This window comes from Narcine bancroftii, chromosome 3 (genome assembly GCF_036971445.1).
Source record: "Narcine bancroftii isolate sNarBan1 chromosome 3, sNarBan1.hap1, whole genome shotgun sequence".
NCBI classification, from domain to species: domain Eukaryota; kingdom Metazoa; phylum Chordata; class Chondrichthyes; order Torpediniformes; family Narcinidae; genus Narcine; species Narcine bancroftii.
Window position 1 is genome coordinate 353701611 of NC_091471.1, and position 18268 is coordinate 353719878.

The 18268-nt window shown below is 44.1% G+C and overlaps 1 protein-coding gene across 1 annotated transcript in view; it reads right to left on the bottom strand.

The window, feature by feature from the left end:
• LOC138759443 (sulfotransferase 2B1-like) overlaps positions 1-11133 on the bottom strand; it is a 35516-nt gene extending 24383 nt beyond the window's left edge. Inside the window, exon 1 of the mRNA XM_069929881.1 lies at positions 10929-11133. Coding sequence (XP_069785982.1) covers positions 10929-11064 — 136 coding nt within the window. The 5' untranslated portion in view covers positions 11065-11133. The remainder of the gene's footprint in view (positions 1-10928) is intronic.
• Between the last annotated feature and the right edge of the window lie 7135 nt (positions 11134-18268).

Here is an 18268-nt window from a genome sequence, read left to right on the forward strand (position 1 = left end):
TAACTCACAGGTAGCTGATGACTTCTGGAAACTAGTGCCCACCCAGTTCCCTCTCCCAACTCCCATTTCATTAAACTATCATCATTATTTAAACTATTTAAACTCTTCTCAAAAAAAAAAGATAAAAGATTTATTTTTTAAAATCAACGTAACCACTTCGGTCACCATTGCTTCCATTTCTTTTAAAAATCTGGATCCCACCTTACATCTCTACTCTCTTTGGAGACCTTAAAGGACTACATCGTTCCTGAAACTGCATGAGTGGTAGAGACTGAGCAAAGTCCATAACCTCTTTGGGATTTCCAAAGAACTTTGGCTAATTTCCATCCTGAAAAATCTTCAGTACCGCAGAATACCTGAATGTTGCCTCATGTCTTTTTTTCCACAACCGTTCTTTCACAGAATTAAATTCGCGTTGTTGAAACATAATTTCTTGACTCAAATCTTGATAAAAGAAAACAGGATTATTCTGAACCATCAAAGGAGATCTATTTTGCTGGGCATTTCTAGTAACCGTACGTAAAATTGTCTCCCTGTCACAATAGTTTAAACATTGGATCAAAACAGATCTTGGATTCTGTCCTGAAAAAGATTTTCTTCTTAAAATTCTATAAGCACGTTCCAGTATTAAACCTTCAGGGAATTTATCCTGTCCTAACACTCGTGGAATACATTCAGTAAAAAATTTTCTTGGATCTGGTCCTTCTATGCCTTCTGGCAAACCAACAATTTTCACGTTGTTCCATCTAGATTGATTCTCCAAATAATCAACCTTTTTTGCTAAATTTTTATTTTGGATCTGCAATGTTTCAATTATTCTATTTTCATCTTGCAGTTGATCCTGTGCATCGACTAAACCTTGATCACACATTTCAAATCTTTCAATGGTTTCAAGTTTAAAGCTCCATTAATGACTTCCTCCATCGCATTAATCTTGGAAATAAACAGGTTCACAAAATTAGCTAAGTGACTCGATACAGAATATATCTTATCTTCAAGATCCTTAACAGACCTTTCAACAGAAGTAGATTCAGGCATAATGGGGTCTTGCTGTTCCTTAGAGACCACGAGATTTTCTGTCCCTTCCCTTAATTTAGTATCTTTTCTAGCAGTTTGACTTTGTATAAAAATCCCTCTCAAAGTCCCCCCAGCAATGCCAGGAGACTGAAGATCAGGGTTATCTTTAAGCCAAATCTCTTTAATCATTTTCACTCAATCGATGTCAGGAAAAACCGTTGTAATTGAAGATGCATTTTGCAGCGCCACCACTGTAGCAGTCGAATGACAACTCTTTAACTCTCCAGCTGGTGGCGCCCCAGCTGATTCAACTGTCAAAGACTGAGTAACAGCACTCACAGTGGCCGTTGTGTGAAATACTGGCACCCGTCCAGCTCCTTGGTCCGAAAGCTGTTGAATGCGACCTTCCGGCTTAAAACGGAATGCCGAACTCTGCACGTCCTCCTCTGGATCCATTCTACGCTGAGTCCTGGCTTCTTGTAAACAAGTAGGCTCAGACAATTTCGGAAAATGTAGTTTTTTAACAGTCTGTTGATGTTTTCTTTTACCTCTTTTTTTGCATATAAACCATTAGGCACTAATCCAACACCTCTTATTATTTATAAACTTTTAAAAGAACTTTAACGGGCACTTAAAGACAAAACAATAAATCAGAGTCAGGAGAGGTCTGGAAGGCACGTCTGTTCCCTACGCCATTTTGCCACGCCCCCTCCACCTTATATGTTTGTAGTGTTTCATATTTTATTTTTTTATCTGCCAATTCTTTTCTTTTAGTTGTGTCTTCCTTCATTGCCAATTCTTTTTCTATATTTACTATTTCCCTTTCCAACTGCTCTGTTTTCCTGATTGTAATCCTTCTTCATCTTGGTTACATAACTTATTATTTGCCCTCTGATGAACACTTTCATTGCATCCCATAGTATAAACTTATCTTTCACTGATTCCGTATTTATTTCAAAGTACATTTTAATTTGTCTTTCAATGAATTCTCTAAAATCCTGCCTTTTAAGTAGCATGGAGTTTAATCTCCATCTATACATTCTTGGAGGGATGTCCTCTAACTCTATTGTCAATATCAGCGGTGAATGGTCCGATAATATTCTAGCTTTATATTCTGTGTTTCTTACTCTGTCTTGCATACGTGCTGATAACAGGAATAGGTCTATTCTTGAGTATGTTTTATGTCTATCCGAATAATATGAATATTCCTTTTCCTTTGGGTGTTGTTTCCTCCATATATCCAAAAGTTGCGTTTCTTGCATCGATTTAATTATAAATTTGGTTACTTTGTTCTCTCTGTTAATTTTTTCCCCAGTTTTATCCATGTTTGAATCCAAATTAAGGTTGAAATCCCCTGAAGTCTGCTATCTTCAAAAAAATATCTTGCATAAATTTTTGATCTTCTTCGTTAGGTGAATATACATTGAGTAAATTCCAAAACTCCGAATATATCTGACATTTTATCATTACATATCTCCCTGCTGGATCTATTATTTCCTCTTCTATTTTAATTGGTACATTTTTACTGATTAATATAGCTACTCCTCTAGCTTTTGAATTATATGACGCTGCTGTTACATGTCCTACCCAATCTCTCTTTAATTTCTTGTGCTCCATTTCAGTTAAATGTGTTTCTTGCACGAATGCTATATCAATTTTTTCTTTTTTCAGTAAATTTAGCAGTTTCTTCCTTTTGATTTGGTTATGTATTCCGTTAATATTTAAAGTCATATAGTTCAACGTAGCCATTTCATACTTTGTTTATCTTTCCTTTCCGTTTCCTCATCATCACCTTTCCTTCTTATCCATTTCTGCTTTCTTGTTTTGAACACTTTATAAGACAACATTTCTAAAACATCAAACATTTCCCTTATTCTCCTATCTAAAATTTCTTTAACCCCATTATTCCCTCCCCTTCCTGAGTTGCCCTTTATCCCTTGTCGGGCAACCACATCTCCCCTCTCCATTTGGATTTGCGAATTCACTCGCAAGCATCAACTGATTTCGCAGTGACCATAACTCCTCCCCACCCAGCCCCCCCAGAAAAGATTTCAATTTTCATATATAACAAAGGTCACTCTCTTAATTCCCTCCTTACTTCCTCTCTTCCCTTTCTTTCCCTTATTAATTCTTATCTATACTCTATATATTTTCCTCTAAATACGGATACACTCATGTACACACATATATACATACACACACAAATACACACACACACACACACACACACACAACACACACACACACACACATTTATATATATATATATATATATATATTCTTTTTCTTCTTTTTTTTCTTTGGCTTGGCTTCGCGGACGAAGATTTATGGAGGGGGTAAAAGTCCACGTCAGCTGCAGGCTCGTTTGTGGCTGACAAGTCCGATGCGGGACAGGCAGACACGGTTGCAGCGGCTGCAGGGGAAAATTGGTTGGTTGGGGTTGGGTGTTGGGTTTTTCCTCCTTTGCCTTTTGTCAGTGAGGTGGGCTCTGCGGTCTTCTTCAAAGGAGGTTGCTGCCCGCCAAACTGTGAGGCGCCAAGATGCACGGTTTGAGGCGATATCAGCCCACTGGCGGTGGTCAATGTGGCAGGCACCAAGAGATTTCTTTAGGCAGTCCTTGTACCTTTTCTTTGGTGCACCTCTGTCACGGTGGCCAGTGGAGAGCTCGCCATATAACACGATCTTGGGAAGGTGATGGTCCTCCATTCTGGAGACGTGACCCACCCAGCGCAGCTGGATCTTCAGCAGCGTGGACTCAATGCTGTCGACCTCTGCCATCTCGAGTACTTCGACGTTAGGGATGAAAGCGCTCCAATGGATGTTGAGGATGGAGCGGAGACAACGCTGGTGGAACTGTTCTAGGAGCCATAGGTGATGCCGGTAGAGGACCCATGATTCGGAGCCAAACAGGAGTGTGGGTATGACAACGGCTCTGTATACGCTTATCTTTGTGAGGTTTTTCAGTTGGTTGTTTTTCCAGACTCTTTTGTGTAGTCTTCCAAAGGCTCTATTTGCCTTGGCGAGTCTGTTGTCTATCTCATTGTCGATCCTTGCATCTGATGAAATGGTGCAGCCGAGATAGGTAAACTGGTTAACCGTTTTGAGTTTTGTGTGCCCGATGGAGATGTTGGGGGGCTGGTAGTCATGGTGGGGAGCTGGCTGATGGAGGACCTCAGTTTTCTTCAGGCTGACTTCCAGGCCAAACACTTTGGCAGTTTCCGCAAAGCAGGACGTCAAGCGCTGAAGAGCTGGCTCTGAATGGGCAACTAAAGCGGCATCGTCTGCAAAGAGTAGTTCACGGACAAGTTTCTCTTGTGTCTTGGTGTGAGCTTGCAGGCGCCTCAGATTGAAGAGACTGCCATCCGTGCGGTACCGGATGTAAACAGCGTCTTCATTGTTGGGGTCTTTCATGGCTTGGTTCAGCATCATGCTGAAGAAGATTGAAAAGAGGGTTGGTGCGAGAACACAGCCTTGCTTCACGCCATTGTTAATGGAGAAGGGTTCAGAGAGCTCATTGCTGTATCTGACCCGACCTTGTTGGTTTTCGTGCAGTTGGATAATCATGTTGAGGAACTTTGGGGGACATCCGATGCGCTCTAGTATTTGCCAAAGCCCTTTCCTGCTCACGGTGTCGAAGGCTTTGGTGAGGTCAACAAAGGTGATGTAGAGTCCTTTGTTTTGTTCTCTGCACTTTTCTTGGAGCTGTCTGAGGGCAAAGACCATGTCAGTGGTTCCTCTGTTTGCGCGAAAACTGAGGTCCTCCATCAGCCAGCTCCCCACCATGACTACCAGCCCCCCCACATCTCCATCGGGCACACAAAACTCAAAACGGTCAACCAGTTTACCTATCTCGGCTGCACCATTTCATCAGATGCAAGGATCGACAATGAGATAGACAACAGACTCACCAAGGCAAATAGCGCCTTTGGAAGACTACACAAAAGAGTCTGGAAAAACAACCAACTGAAAAACCTCACAAAGATAAGCGTATACAGAGCCGTTGTCATACCCACACTCCTGTTCGGCTCCGAATCATGGGTCCTCTACCGGCATCACCTACGGCTCCTAGAACGCTTCCACCAGCGCTGTCTCCGCTCCATCCTCAACATCCATTGGAGCGCTCACACCCCTAACGTCGAGGTACTCGAGATGGCAGAGGTCGACAGCATCGAGTCCACGCTGCTGAAGATCCAGCTGCGCTGGATGGGTCACGTCTCCAGAATGGAGGACCATCGCCTTCCCAAGATCGTATTATATGGCGAGCTCTCCACTGGCCACCGTGACAGAGGTGCACCAAAGAAAAGGTACAAGGACTGCCTAAAGAAATCTCTTGGTGCCTGCCACATTGACCACCGCCAGTGGGCTGATAACGCCTCAAACCGTGCATCTTGGCGCCTCACAGTTTGGCGGGCAGCAGCCTCCTTTGAAGAAGACCGCAGAGCCCACCTCACTGACAAAAGGCAAAGGAGGAAAAACCCAACACCCAACCCCAACCAACCAATTTTCCCTTGCAACCGCTGCAATCGTGTCTGCCTGTCCCGCATCGGACTGGTCAGCCACAAACGAGCCTGCAGCTGACGTGGACTTTTTTCCCCCTCCATAAATCTTCGTCCGCGAAGCCAAGCCAAAGATATATGTATATATATATAAAATATATATTATATATATACCCATATACACACATACATATAGTTCGTGGTCATTTTTACTCTCGTTAGATGTCTTCATCTCTCTGCCTGTTTTGTAGTTGTTCTGCAAATTTTCGTGCTTCCTCCGGATCCGAGAATAGTCTGTTTTGCTGCCCTGGAATAACTATTTTAAGTACCGCTGGGTACTTTAGCATAAATTTATATCCTTTTTTCCATAGGATCACTTTTGCTTTATTAAAGTCCTTTCTCTTCTTCAGGAGTTCAAAACTTATGTCTGGATAGAAAAAAATTTTTTTGTCCTTTGTATTCCAGTGGCTTTTTGTCTTCTCTTATTTTCTTCATTGCTTTCTCCAATATATTTTCTCTTGTATATCTTAAGAATTTTATTAAAATGGATCTTGGTTTTTGCTGTGGCTGTGGTTTCGGGGCTAATGTTCTATGTGCCCTTTCTATTTCCATTTCTTCCTGTAATTCTGGTCTTCCTAAGACCCTGGGGATCCAATCTTTTATAAATTCTCTCATATTCTTGCCTTCTTCATCTTCCTTAAGGCCCACTATCTTTATATTATTTCTTCTATTATAATTTTCCATTATACCTATCTTCTGAGCTAACAGCTCTTGTGTCTCTTTAACTTTTTTATTAGATTCTTCTAATTGCTTTTTTAAGTTCTCTCGTTCTTCCACCTTGTCCACTCTTTTTCCTATATCTGACATGACCATCTCTATTCTATTCATTTTTTCTTCTGCACTTTTAATTCTTCTTTTTATTTCACTAAATTTTGTAATTGCCATTCTTTTACTGATTCCATATATTCTTTAAAAAAATATATCCATTGTCTTGCCTTTCCCTTCTTCTTCCATTTCTCTATGTTCTTCTTCTTCTTCTTCCTCTGGGTTGGTCATCTGTTGTTTCCTTGTTTTATTTTTACTCTCTTCTTTCTTGTTCTCTTTGTTTTCTATGTTCTCTTGCTGTTGTGCTGCAGCTGTCATTCTCAGCTGTGGAGATCGAGTCCTCAGCTGGTCCCCCCCTCCCGTCAGTGTTATTTTTGTCTTGCGCATCCGCGCACTTTTACTTGGCTCCGAGAGCCATTTTTGTAGTCCGAGCTCAGGACTTCAACTGACCTTAGGGAGCGGGCTTCTCTCTCCGCGGCGGGCCTCCTCGGACAGGTAAGGCCTTCACCTTCTTCTTCCGATGTTCTTTCTTCTTCTCTTCTTCCCGTTGCTTTCGACTTTTCTTTCTTCACTGCCATCTTCTTCCCACCTTTACTTTCACTTTGTTTTAATTTTTATGTTTGTGCCTTTGTGTTTTGTGTGTTTTTTAAACTTTTCCGGAGAGGGCTGGAGTTCCCTGACCGGCCACCACTCCATCACGTGACTCCTCTGTGAATTCTCCTTTTCAAACTAAAGATGGTACCTGGCCCTGGCAAGTCAGCATGGGAGCCTGCGGGTGGCTAGCATCGAGCGAGTCTTTACTTGCTCCTTCTGCCATTTCCAACAGGTCCCAATCCTCTATCGCCTGCTTCCTGCCCGTCCTACTTCAGCGTGGATAAGTTTAACTTCTATTTATAGATGATATTTTCCTTGTTTTGGAGGCTTTTAGATGGAATCTCTTTGAGCAAGTCCTTTCAGCCTCTCAGCATCACGTGACTCTGGGTCCCACTCTGTTAAGATGCTTCCAAATTCCTCTAGCAGAATATTTTATTTTTGCTCCAGATCCCAGCAATATGCAGCTTCTCATGCCTTCATATAGGTTAGGAAGGGGGCTTTCTCGCTGATCTTTAAAGCAGAGGGCTGTTTTGAAGGAATTGTGAGACAGCTTCTGCACGGGCCAGAGTTTGAACAACTTGGGAAGAGATTTACAGGATTGGATTGCATGATGAAAGGTGGATGAGAGGATTTTAAATTACTGTATGACTTGTTAATGTTAGGAATGCAAAACAGATTCAACAGCGGGGGATTATAACCCCGGACCTTGATGCTGTAACGTTGTGTTAACTGCTACGCCCACCGCACCACCCCTGTTCTTAAAAGAGCAGTTTGTGTCGCAGTCTGCCTTCTCCAAATTCCTGCTTGTCTTGTCGCAGGCTTGATAAAATGTGGACTAACGTAGAACCATAGAGCATGGGAGCACAGAAACAGGCCCTTCAGGCCCATGGTGTTTATTTGGAATTACTTATTCTAAAGACGGGTTGGGAAGAAGAATTGGAAATTGAAATTGAGGAGAAACCGTGGGAAGAGGCTTTTGAGAGAATTCATTCTACCATCTCCTGCGCTCACTTTGGGTTCATTCAGTTCAAGGAGTCCCACAGGGTTCACTTTTCAAAATCCAGACGGCCAGTCATTTATCCTGCAATAGAGGTGTAACAGCTCCCATATTTTATCAGTGTCCCGAAGTACGAGGGTTTTGGAGCACACTATCCAAAATATTTAAAGTCAGTTTTCAACCCTGCCCATTGATTGCAATATCTGAAATCTCTGACATCTCCTTAAATTCCCTGTCAAAAGATGCAATAGCATTTATGTCCCTATTAGCCAAGTGAATAATGTTTTTTTAAACAGGGGTAAATCTGAAAGGGGCCCTTCTATTGCATAATGGATTAAGGATATTGGTTTTTTCATTAAACTGGAGAAAATAAAAGACACATTAAGAGGGTCCACCAGAAAATTTTTCCACAAATGGCAACCATACATTTGTTTTCCTCTGAATTATGAGTGCTTACAGACTAAAAGACTAACTGCGAGCCTGTTGAACCTGTTTAACACCATCAGCAAAGATACCAAGATAGTCAGGGGTTCAATGCGTGTATCTGAATGTTTGTTTGTGTAGGTGTTGGATCTTCTGTTTTTTAAAAAAAGAAAATAGGAGCACAATGTACATCTGTAGAATGTAGGATTTTGAAAGTTGTTTTTGATATATTTCGGAAAAAAAATATATTTATTTTGCCTCGTCCCAATGAGCTGCACCCAGACCATAGCCTTGCACACTCCCATTCATGAGTTGCTAAGTTCCTCCAGCAACTCTTTGTCTACACAAGGTTCCAACATCTACAACTCTTACGTTTCTTCTTCAGTAACTTTCTTAGATCTCAGCAGACCTTCTGTCCCATTAGATTCATGCCTGTTTACATTTAAATTTAGACATACAGCACATTAACAGGCTCTTTCAGGCCACAATCCCGTGCCGCCCAATTACATCCAAGTAACCTACACCCCTGTAACGTTTTGAATGGTAGGAGGAAATTAGAGCACCCAGAGGAAATCCACAGACATGGGGGAATGTACAAATTCTTTACAGACAGTGTGGGACTATAACCCCAGTATCTGGTGCTGTAGCAACGTTGTGCTAACCATTATGCCAACCACATCACTCCTGTTCTTAAAAGAACAATCACGTGTTACAGTCTCCGGCAACTTGTTTCTTTCCTCCTACAACTCTTCAAATTCAACACGGTTTGGGGTGGGGGGGTGGTGGTGGTGGGGGGGTTGGGTGTAAGTATATTGAGAGAAGGAATAAACCCAAGAGAGTTGCTGCAGCACAACAAACAAAAAAACGTCCTCCCTTTCCACACAACCCCAAGCACAAATTGAAGATATTTTAATTTTTTTATTTTTCACACTATGAACCATATTAACCGAAATACACACAAACATTTCCCTCTTGAATATACACAGTGTCATTTTCTCCCCTTTTTCTTCACTCCCACCCCCCTCCCTACCCACTAAACGTTCAACATAGACAATACAATAAACCCATTAAACAATGTCATCACACTGAAAATAAACAAGAAAATTGTGTCATCTACTTTTACACACTGGGTCAGTTCATTTTGTCTTCTTCTCATTCTATCATTTTAGGGGGTGGAGGTCCGCCGTAGGCCCTCTCTGTTGTGTTCCATGTACGGTTCCCAAATTTGTTCGAATACTGTGACTTTATTTTTTAAATTATGTTATTTTTTCCAATGGAATACAAATTGAAGACATTATTGAAGGAAAAAGGGTGGGAGGTGCTGGACAGGGGGAAGGTGATAGATGAGAACTTGATATGAGCCAGCTGTGGATTAGAGTGGAGCAAGTAGTACTGGAAAGATTGGTGAATGTTTTGTTTTGTACGTGAGTCATCAGTCAGTGAGTGCTGCAATCTGTAAATCAATGTAAAACAAACTGCAGCCAAGAGGTTGTGCTACTCTCAGCATGAGGAGACATTGGAATCACAAAAAAAACTTTCCTCATTGTTGGCCAAGCGCAGATCCAATTAACTACTCCCACTTTTCCAGCTAACTCCTTTCACAATCTTACCCCTCTCCCCTCTGAGAAGGTTTAGACCCGAAATGTCAGTAATATATATTTACCTTCTACGGATGCTCCAAGACCACCTGCATCTACTGAATTTTTAAAAAAGTCTCTCCTCTGGACCTTCCTCTGCTCCTCAGATGTATATTCCAGACTCCAATGGCACTCCCTGACTCCTTCCATGACCACACCTGACCCTGCCTCCCTTCCATTAACAACCCTACACCCTCCACCACAACCCCGACACCCTCCATCACTTCCCCCGACCCCGTTCCATCATCTCCCTGACCCCCTCCATCACCATCCCCGAACCCCCTCCGTCATCTTCCCCGAACCCCCTCCGTCATCTTCCCTGACTCCCCTCCATCACCATCCCCAATCCCTCCGTCACCTCCCCCGACCCCTGCTCCATCATCTCCCTGACCCCCTCCATCACCATCCCAGAACCCCCTCCGTCAACTTCCCTGACCCCCCTCCATCACCATCCCCGACCCCCCTCCATCACCATCCCCGACCCCCCTCCATCACCATCCCCGACCCCCCTCCATCACCATCCCTGACCCCCTCCATCACCATCCCAGAACCCCCTCCGTCAACTTCCCCGACCCCCCTCCATCACCATCCCCGACTCCCCTCCATCACCATCCCCGACCCCCCTCCATCACCATCCCCGACCCCCCTCCATCACCATCCCCGACCCCCCTCCGTCAACTTCCCGACCCCCCTCCATCACCATCCCCGACCCCCCTCCATCACCATCCCCGACCCCCCTCCATCACCATCCCCGACCCCCCTCCATCACCATCCCCGACCCCCTTCCATCACCATCCCCGACCCCCCTCCATCACCATCCCCGACCCCTCCTCCGTCACCATCCCCGACCCCCCTCCGTCACTTCCCCGACCCCCCCCTCCAACATCTGCCCGCCCCCCCCCCCCGAATCGGCCCCTTCGCCCGTACAGCCAGTCCTACCTGATTTCGGGTAGGTGACAATGAAGACGTCGTCGTCCCGAACCTGGAAGCCGTCCCGGGCGTACCGCAGGCTTTCCTCGGAGTGTATATGGTTGGGGAACTTGATCCCCTCGTACATCAAGTTGAGCTCGGACATTGTCTGGCGATCGCCTCCGCTGACTGAGAAGGGCGTTCAACCTCTTGCATCACTTGAGCATGGGCCACTTTCCACTGGCTCTCTCTCTCTCTCTCTCACGTGTTGAGTGTGTGTAGCAAAGATAAACAAACAACCAAAGTTGGTGAAGGGTTCACTTGTTTGACTTGAAGCTCTTTAGTTTTTAGTGATTCGATCAAATCCTCTCCAATAACTTCAGAGGCCGTTAAATGTAGGGGAGTCTGAAGACAAGTAAGACACGGAAGTTTCTTTCTTTGACTTGGCTTCGCGGACGAAGATTTATGGAGGGGGTAAATGTCCACATCAGCTGCAGGCTCGTTTGTGGTGACAAGTCCGATGCGGGACAGGCAGACACGATTGCAGCGGTTGCAAGGGAAAATTGGTGGGTTGGGGTTGGGTGTTGGGTTTTTCCTCCTTTGCCTTTTGTCAGTGAGGTGGGCTCTGCGGTCTTCTTCAAAGGAGGTTGCTGCCCGCCGAACTGTGAAGCGCCAAGATGCACGGTTTGAGGCGATATCAGCCCACTGGCGGTGGTCAATGTGGCAGGCACCAAGAGATTTCATTAGGCAGTCCTTGTACCTCTTCTTTGGTGCACCTCTGACACGATGGCCAGTGGAGAGCTCGCCATATAACACGATCTTGGGAAGGCAATGGTCCTCCATTCTGGAGACGTGACCCACCCAGCGCAGCTGGATCTTCAGCAGCGTGGACTCGATGCTGTCGACCTCTGCCATCTCGAGTACTTCGACGTTAGGGATGAAAGCGCTCCAATGGATGTGGAGGATGGAGCGGAGACAACGCTGGTGGAAGCGTTCTAGGAGCTGTAGGTGATGCCGGTAGAGGACCCATGATTCGGAGCCGAACAGGAGTGTGGGTATGACAACGGCTCTGTATATGCTTATCTTTGTGAGGTTTTTCAGTTGGGTGTTTTTCCAGACTCTTTTGTGTAGTCTTCCAAAGGCGCTATTTGCCTTGGCGAGTCTGTTGTCTATCTCATTGTCGATCCTTGCATCTGATGAAATGGTGCAGCCGAGATAGGTAAACTGGTTGACCGTTTTGAGTTTTGTGTGCCCGATGGAGATGTGGGGGGGGCTGGTAGTCATGGTGGGGAGCTGGCTGATGGAGGACCTCAGTTTTCTTCAGGCTGACTTCCAGGCCAAACATTTTGGCAGTTTCCGCAAAGCAGGATGTCAAGCGCTGAAGAGCTGGCTCTGAATGGGCAACTAAAGCGGCATCGTCTGCAAAGAGTAGTTCACGGACAAGTTTCTCTTGTGTCTTGGTGTGAGCTTGCAGGCGCCTCAGATTGAAGAGACTGCCATCCGTGCGGTACCGGATGTAAACAGCGTCTTCATTGTTGAGGTCTTTCATGGCTTGGTTCAGCATCATGCTGAAGAAGATTGAAAAGAGGGTTGGTGCGAGAACACAGCCTTGCTTCACGCCATTGTTAATGGAGAAGGGTTCAGAGAGCTCATTGCTGTATCTGACCCGACCTTGTTGGTTTTCGTGCAGTTGGATAATCATGTTGAGGAACTTTGGGGGGCATCCGATGCGCTCTAGTATTTGCCAAAGCCCTTTCCTGCTCACGGTGTCGAAGGCTTTGGTGAGGTCAACAAAGGTGATGTAGAGTCCTTTGTTTTGTTCTCTGCACTTTTCTTGGAGCTGTCTGAGGGCAAAGACCATGTCAGTAGTTCCTCTGTTTGCGCGAAAGCCGCACTGTAATTCTGGGAGAATATTCTCGGCGACACTAGGTATTATTCTATTTAGGAGAATCCTAGCGAAGATTTTGCCTGCAATGGAGAGCAGCGTGATTCCCCTGTAGTTTGAGCAGTCTGATTTCTCGCCTTTGTTTTTGTACAGGGTGATGATGGTGGCATCACGAAAGTCATGAGGCAGTTTTCCTTGGTCCCAACAAAGCTTGAAAAACTCATGTAGTTTGACATGCAGAGTTTTGCCGCCAGCCTTCCAGACCTCTGGGGGGATTCCATCCATACCTGCTGCTTTGCCACTTTTCAGTTGTTCGATTGCCTTATATGTCTCATCCTGGGTGAGGACCTCATCCAGCTCTAGCCTTAGGGGCTGTTGAGGGAGCTGGAGCAGGGCGGAATCTTGGACTGAGCGGTTGGCACTGAAAAGAGATTGGAAGTGTTCTGACCATCGGTTGAGGATGGAGATCTTGTCGCTGAGGAGGACTTTGCCGTCTTAGCTGCGCAGTGGGCTTTGGACTTGGGATGAGGGGCCGTACACAGCCTTTACTGGTTGAAGTAAAGACATAATGTTGGAGAAATTCAGTAGGTCAGATAAAGATACATAATAGACCTTTTGGAGGGGGGTCAGGGATGGTGATAGAGGCGTCGGAGAGACGATGGAGGGATCGCGGGTGGTGATGGAGGGGGTCAGGGAGATGGTCGGACTAAGGGAGGGAGGACACAGCAGTCAACAGGGAGGGGAGATACACAGCAGTCAACAGGGAGGGGAGATACACAGCAGTCAACAGGGAGGGGAGATACACAGCAGTCAACAGGGAGGGGAGATACACAGCAGTCAACAGGGAGGGGAGATGGCTCTGTGAAAGGAGAGGGAAAGGGGTGGAAAGCTGAAGACAAACGGAAGGGGAGGAGAACAGAGAGCGGACAAGCAGAAACCAGAGAAGTCGACGCGAATGCCATTTGACTGGCGAGGGCCCATGCGGAAAATCGTGTCGTTCCTTCAATTTACGGATGGTCTTGGAGGGATAGGACACAAGGTCATTGGCCACTGGGGGATCCCTGTCACTGATGCAGACAGACCAAAGGTGAAAGATTTAAAAGGGAACCAGGGTTTTCACTCAGAAGGGTGGGTTTCAGAGGGGGAGAGACAATTGCAACATTTAAAAGACATTTGGACAATTACTTTTTTTTAAACTTTATTTATTTGTTAAAAAAAACCAAATAATATATGACATATACAGCAATTAAACATGAACATCAACATTTTTTTATATAGAAAAAAGAGAAAAAAAAGATTCCCTCAGCCAACTCTCCTAAGGAGAACCATTAAAAAAGAAAAAAAGAGAATATTTTAAAAAAAGTTAAATATACATATTAAAATCTAATCAATATAAATTGAAATGTAAATATTCCGAGTATAACAGCCACTTATTAATAAAACAATTATAATTATCATGTGAAACATACGTAATATTTTCCATTATTAAGCAATATTTCATCTCATTATGCCATCTATTAATATCAATCATATTTGTATCTTTCCACGTACAAGCAATACATTTGGACAATTACATGAGTCGGAAAGGTTGAGAGGGAAAGGTTGAGAGAGAAAAATGGGTCAAGTACAGTAAAACAAGGCTAAAGCAGATGACATAGTCAGGAAGGAGGAGTTGGGCTGAAGGGCCTCTTTCTGACCTGTATAGCTCCATGACTGCAAACAACACCAAACAGGCCATTCGGCCCATTGGGCACATCATCCTGTCTCACCAATTCCATGATGTTTTCTCACCGCATTCACATCAATTTCCCTTTGATTTTACCATTCGCCCATTACACTTGGGGTCAATTCACAGTGACATATTAACCCATTGGCCCATTCATCTTTGAGACGTGGGAGAGAACACAGCGAGCACAGTTCCAGATGAATCAATCTCTCCTCATAGGCTTCATCTCAGGAATAAAGCTGATGAACCTCCTCTTCACCACCTCCAAAGCTAGTACATCCTTCCTCAAGTAAGAAGACCAGAACTGCATACAGTTCTCCAGATTTGGTCTCACCAGGACCTTGAACAGTTGCAGTATAACCTCCCTGCTCTTAAATTCCATCCCTCTAGCAATGAAGGGTAACATTCCATTTGCCTTCTTCATTGCCTGGTGCACCTGCAAGCACTCCCAAGTCCTTCTGCACAGAACTGTTAGAAACAGAAGTACCTTCACAGAAATTGCTCGAGACAAAAATTGAGAACAAAGAACATTTATTATGCAACAATGCAAAGTTGGGTGCTTCCCCTTACCCTGGGAATGCACACACACACTGGGGCTCACCCAACTTTTATACAGTTCATTTCAGTATAGGAATACCCTCCCCCTTACATTCTTCTGCCTCCTGGATGAGTTTGGCATTAGTCAATCCTGTCTGCCTACGTGCTGTTTCTGTGAACTTTACTTCCTGCATTCTATTATCTATTATCTATCCTTATCTTATTCATACTAGTGAACTTGCTGATTCCTGTCTAAAAGGCTAGAAGACCCTTATCTTATTCAGACTAACTTTACTTCCTACATTCTAATATCTATTCTTATCCTATTCATACTGGCTTTATTCATTACACATATATCTATACTAGTTTTCTCTTCTTCATATTTTTATATCAGTTTTACTCATCTCTCACAATCCTCACTTTTCTTTTAGCTACGCTTCGTGACTTCTCAACTGGAATGTATTACTTGCAAACTTGGTCTTTTTCCCAGCTGGTCAATAAACGAACTGCAGTCTCAGCATCATCAGACAGAATTAGGGAAACATACATCCTTTGGGTTATAGTGTTCTGACGAGGGGTTCGATGAATTAAATACTGCACACGTCTTTAGGCAGGGGAGCACCTTAATGGCCAGAATAGCGAGTCCAGCTGCTATAAGGGCTGTGGGTATCAGACTCCAGTTACCAATAAAAAGTCTAGTCCATCACACACCGGACCAAGGTTGCCAAGTCTGAAACTGGGCATGGGAAGATTTTCGAACTCCTGAAGAAGTGTCTTTAACCGCCTGACTGTTGTGAGCATTGTCTGATTAAACGATTTAAATGCCAAGCAGCTGTGGTGTTCTGGAGCAGCTTACGTCGTTTACAACTGGAACTCCCCTTACAGTGGTGGTTCTTAACATTCCGAATGTCTGTGTGACCCAAAGGATGATTTCCAGGAGACCAAGTTGGGGAGGGGTGTTTCTTGTCACTTAACCTGTGAGTTGCAGCTTGTCTGCGAACATTAGCATATGCATTCACTCTATCTCTGCTACATGTATGCATTCACTCTATCTCTGTCATTGTCCCACCATCTTCTTTGTGCTATCCCTTTAAAACTCTTCTTTTTAATACCTGTAGAGGCCAAAATACAAATCAAATCTACTCCTCTAGTGCCATTCTGTTCCCCTGGTCCATGTTGGGATCCTATATTAACCCATACCCCACGATGACTATACTTTATATCTATGCCCTGTCTACATTCTAAAGGTAAATAATTGTCACCTCTGCTGCCCCTATTCCAAGAGGACTTAATACATTGTGAGTAATTTAGTGATGTCCCCAAAATTGGGAACCAAGAAGTAAACAATACAGTAAATGGTAAAAACAACATTACAGCACTTTTTCCCGGCGTAGTGTAACTTTCAGATCAGAAGGATGAAGGACTGCACGCCAGGTGGAGGGTAGATTATCAATGTCATTAGTCTGTGGTTCAGCAGCTCGTTTAATTCGTTGGATGTGGCTCCATCCCTTTTCTTTCATTCGCACGGCAGTGTCTGTAATCAAAAGTACACAATAGGGGCCATTTCAGACAGGTTTTAGTTGGTGATCTTGCCATGCTTTTACATATACCCAATCACTGGGTTTAATAGAATGAATAGGATACTCCAGGGGTGGGCAGTAACAGCTGCATGTCTATTTTCTCCGTGAGCGCAGACTGTTTGGCAGCTGCATCTGCCTGTCGGTTCCCCTGTGCTTCAGGACTGCCACCACTTTGATGGCTTCGTACATGAACTACAGCTATTTCCTCAGGTAATGTAAGAGCATATAGAGATTGGACAATTAAGTTTTCATGGATCAACTTTTGTCCTTTTCCAGTTATCATTTCCCGCTCTTTCCAGATCTTCCCAAAGGTGTGCACTACACCAAAAGTGTACTTTGAGTCTGTGTAAATCGTGCCCACCTTGTTCTCTAGACCCTGGAGAGCTCTACAGAGGGCATACAATTCAAAATATTGTGCTGACCAATGACCGGGAAGGTGACCGGCTTCAATCACCACTCCTTCTTTCCCATCCACTACACTATACCCGCTATAGCGAGTGCCATCAATGCAATGGGAAGATCCATCAATAAACCACCTTTCACCCTCCTGTAAAGGCTCATCGCTTAAATCCTCTCTAACTTTGGTCTGTAAATCTATTACCTCTAAACATACATGCTCTAACTCATCTATGGTATTGTCAGAATTTGGAGAAACCAAGAAAGCTGCTGGATTGTGTTCTTTATTCGTAATCAGGGTCAAATCATCCCTATCCATTAGGATCACTTCATATTTTAAAATTCTAGAGTCTGTGAGCCACCTTCCAGCACGTTGTAAGAGAATATTGCGGACTGTGTGAGGGGTGTGAACTATTATCGGGGCACCAAACGTAATCTTTCATCCTTCCTCAACTAAAATAGCAGTGGCTGCGATGGCTTGCACGCACTCTGGCCAACCGCGACAAACAGGGTCTAAAACTTTTGACAGAAAAGCAACTGGCTGTCTACAGCCTGCCCTCTCTTGTGTTAGTACTCTGGTGGCTACACCTCCTTTCGCATTGGTATATAGGTCAAATGGCTTATTTAGGTTGGGTAAAGCCAACACTGGGGCACTAATAAGGCACTGTTTCACCAAGTTAAAATCTTTAAACTCTTCCTCTGTCCAGACAACAGCTTCGCCCCCTAGAATCGTGAGTTTATCATAGAGAAATCTGACCAGGCTAGAATAATTTTCAATCCAGATTCTACAGTATCCCACTAAACCAAGGAGTTTCCTCGGTTCTTGGGCATTCTTGGGAGGTGGGATCTGTAGAATTCCACATATTCTCTCTGGACTTATTTTCCTAGTTCCCTGACTTACCAGATGACCTAAGTATTTAACTTCTGATTGGACAAATTGTAATTTGGATTCGCTCACTCTAAGACCCTTATTCTCCAGAAAATTTAAAAGTTCAACAGTATACTGTTTAACTAATTCATACGTTTGTCCAGTAATTAACAAATCATCAACATATTGTATCAACTGACAATTCTCTCTCCGGGGAGCCTCATCTAGTATTTGTTCTAAGACCTGGACGAATAAATTTGGTGATTCTGTAAAGCCCTGGGGAAGGACAGTCCACCGGTATTGATTCTTGCGTCCAGTAAAAGGATTTTCCCATTCAAAGGCAAACATGTCTCTGCTCTCTGTTGCTAATGGACAGGT